A 3,451-nucleotide genomic window follows, 5' to 3' on the forward strand; every position below is an offset into this window, starting at 1 on the left:
AATATTGATAATGTGTTTTTCCCATGTAATTCTTTTCCCTTTCCACTTGTGGGTCTGGGGTTGTTCTGGTTTTGTTTTGGATACACCAAGTCCTTCTTTTTAGGTATAGTATAAATATTTTAAGCTCAGATTTTCTTGCAATTACTTTAGAATAACAGATCTCCTTTCCTACACAAATGCTTGTGCACACATGTGGCTCCTTTAATACATACCATAAGAGTATGTAAATTATATAAATATGTGCTGTAATATCCCTTAAATATACTATAATATTAACTACACAAACAACCCATATGTAAGCTACACTGCAGTTTTCTCAGTTTTCAGAGAGCAAACTATGCTGAGATACCACTGCAAGATCTACCAGTAACAATTAGGGTAAAAATTCCTGAACGATGTGATAATCCAGCCAAACAGGCTAACAAGAACACAAAGCTAATTTGTAACTGAATAACTTTATACTGAACCTCATCTCCTTTTTTAGCTGTCTGGCTTGGCATGTAACAATGCTGTTTTCTGCATTGCACTTGCAAAAGTAATCCTCTAGTCATTTTGCTCAACCAGATAGTCTGAATTTCTTGGATACAGATTAGGCTTTCACTGAAAACCACTCCAGAAAATTAGTTTTGCCATAAAAAGATTTTTTTTTTTTTTCTTAAGAAACTGTAGCAAGAGCAGGCTAAAACTTGACTATGGAAAATGCCTGGTGAGGAAATACATTCCTGTATTCCAAAGCCTTCTACAATTTCACTCACTGTTCTGGAATCTCACCTCACAACTTACTCCATGAGGCCTCGCGAAGCCTGTAATGTGAACAAAAGAAGAATTAAATGTCCTCAGAAATTCCTGTAGTCAGTAAAATTCATATTGTGGATGAATTGAAAACAAATTAACCTGGCAATACAGCAAACTGTTACATTAAAACTTGATGCCACGATGGTGAAACGAGAACAAATGTAAAATGAAGGGGAGTCTGCTGCCATTTTTACAAACTTGATTCTGTAAACAAAATTTGCTACTCACAGACGCCCAAATATTGACAAATCTATATTGAGGATTATTCACAAGGAAGAGTTGTTTTGGTTTTTCCCTTCCCTCACCCCCTCTCCTCCCCCTTGCCTGCTTCCTCCAGGGGATCAGTGTCCTGCTTGGTTCGTACCTGACTGAATTTCTGCTTTATGTGACTGTCCAGTAAAAACCGTCGCCCACGTTCCAGAAAGGACAACACCAAAGCTTGACCAACAGCTCTCATGATAATCAAATTCTCTTGGCCAGTACAAGGAATAGCTGAAAGGAAAATATGTTTTTTTTAATTACATACATAGAAAATATAGCAGCGAAGAAGACATTTAGGAGGAAACTCTGACGTTTCTTTTTCTTGTACGTAGCTGAGAGATGCTTGGGGAAGGAGTGATCTCAATGTGCTCCTTTGGGATCTTGACCATTCTTTAAAAACATCAAGTTCAGCCTCTCTAACTTGTTTTAAATCGATTTTATTTTAATTAGTGTTCACCTCTGAAAAGGAGGCCAATTTATTCATCGGACGACACCTTCTGAACAACAGATTTGATTTCGAAGTATTCACAGCAGATAACCTGGAAAGAGAATGCTATGAAGAGCTGTGCAACTATGAAGAAGCAAGAGAAATTTTTGAAGACCATGACAAAACGGTAGCGGTTCAAACTGAGTTTAATATACTGAATTTAATATCATTATTTATAGATTATATTATGCCTGCAAACAAATAGAAATGAAGCTTCAGAAGTCCCACTTGTAGATATTCCAATATATTTACAGACTCTTTTATTTATTTATTTTTTTTTAAGTAACTTCTCAGCATTATTATTATTAATTGGCAGATACCATCCTCGTGTTTTGGAAGAGACCAGAGTTCAGCTATTGCTGAGTGTTCCTAAAGCATTACCTTCTGAATCTCTACCTATATAGGTAGAAACCTGCTATAAAAAATGAGAAAAAATATAAGAAACCCTTCAGCCCAGTAAGGGAATCATGAGGGAGTCTTGCTGGGTAGCAAAGGTGGAAATTATGGCTGAACACATTTAATGCCTGATGGTCATGCAACATGAAAGTTTTTCTCTTGAATAAATCTCATTATTTTGCTCAGCTCGTGTGAATTCAAATACCATTCATGCAAATGTAGGATTCTTAACAACTTTGCCTCATAAATGCTCTTTTGTAGGGATTTACAAAGACTAACTGTAAGCATTTTTTTAGTGTCAGAATATATGGTCACTTCTACTGTCATCAGGCAGAAATATGATGTAACACTGGACAGTTTAATGCACTTTTCTCTTTCACCAAGTGACAATTTTTTTGCTTTGTGAAATTTCAGTGCAAACTTGAAAGTATAAGAAAAATGTTGTGGGACGGGCAAGTACAAATCCTTCAGCAGGAGCTGCGTCTGTTTAGGCCATTGTTAAATTTTGCCCAACGTACCATATTAAAGACAATAAAGTCAATAGGCCTGTCAGCTATAAATATGATTATTTTTGGGTTTTTTTTACAGATGGATTTTTGGAAAGACTATTCAACTAAAGGCCCTAAAATAAAAATAGGTAAGTTATCTTATTTTTTTCTTATATTGCTGCACTTTCTGTTTGTTATAACAGTACACTCAATACACTGTGCATTCAGTTAGCAACATCAGAAAATTGATTTTTTTACTGAAGATCACTGTGAATCATACAAGTATATGTCATTATCTGATGCCATAAAACATACTCACTGAAGCATCTTAGAATGAGATCCATTATAACTCTGTAGGTAAAAACAGTATAATTTCCACAGCCATTTCTTTATTGCACAATTGGTAAACTTTGTGATAATTCTGGGACTGCTTTCTGTGGTTTTATTTTGTTTGCTCTCCCTCTCATTTCTTTAACAGTAATATAACAGTCTGAATTAGGCTCAGAGTAGCCTGATGCCAGATGTTTAATGAAAAACTGGTATCTACAGCCTGATCAAGGTCAAAAGCACATGAAGTAATAGTTGGAAAGCATTGGAAGATGGACATCTCAAACAGCATTTCGCAGTGTAAACTGGGTAGATGGAAAGAATACGTAATGAAAATAAACAATGTTTTCTCCTCAGGAGATGAGACACTACAAAAGATCAATGTCACAGGACTTCTCATCAGTCTCGTTGCTGCTGGAGTACTGTTGGTTATAATTGCACTGATTGTCTTCTACTGCTGCAAAAGTAGATGCAAATCAAGGCAACCACCAGGGTAAGGAATTTTACTGCTTTTAAAAAAATAACAAACACACAAACAAAAAAAAAAAAAAAAAAAAAAAAAAAAAAAAAAAAAAAAAAAAAAAAAAAAAAAAAAAAAAAAAAAAAAAAAAAAAAAAAAAAAAAAAAAAAAAAAAAAAAAAAAAAAAAAAAAAAAAAAAAAAAAAAAAAAAAAAAAAAAAAAAAAAAAAAAAAAAAA

The 3,451-nt window shown here is 34.1% G+C and overlaps 1 protein-coding gene across 1 annotated transcript in view; it reads left to right on the forward strand.

Moving 5' to 3' along the window:
- The window catches only part of PRRG4 (proline rich and Gla domain 4), an 11,264-nt gene that overhangs the window by 2,540 nt on the left and 5,273 nt on the right, over positions 1 to 3,451 (forward strand). Inside the window, exons 4-6 of the mRNA XM_027908009.1 lie at positions 1,507 to 1,670; positions 2,528 to 2,576; positions 3,112 to 3,247. Coding sequence (XP_027763810.1) covers positions 1,507 to 1,670; positions 2,528 to 2,576; positions 3,112 to 3,247 — 349 coding nt within the window. The remainder of the gene's footprint in view (positions 1 to 1,506; positions 1,671 to 2,527; positions 2,577 to 3,111; positions 3,248 to 3,451) is intronic.

The sequence above is a fragment of the Empidonax traillii genome, unplaced genomic scaffold (assembly GCF_003031625.1).
Source record: "Empidonax traillii isolate 1590-97213 ecotype Southwest subspecies unplaced genomic scaffold, ASM303162v1 scaffold1599:size102157, whole genome shotgun sequence".
In the NCBI taxonomy this organism is placed as follows: domain Eukaryota; kingdom Metazoa; phylum Chordata; class Aves; order Passeriformes; family Tyrannidae; genus Empidonax; species Empidonax traillii.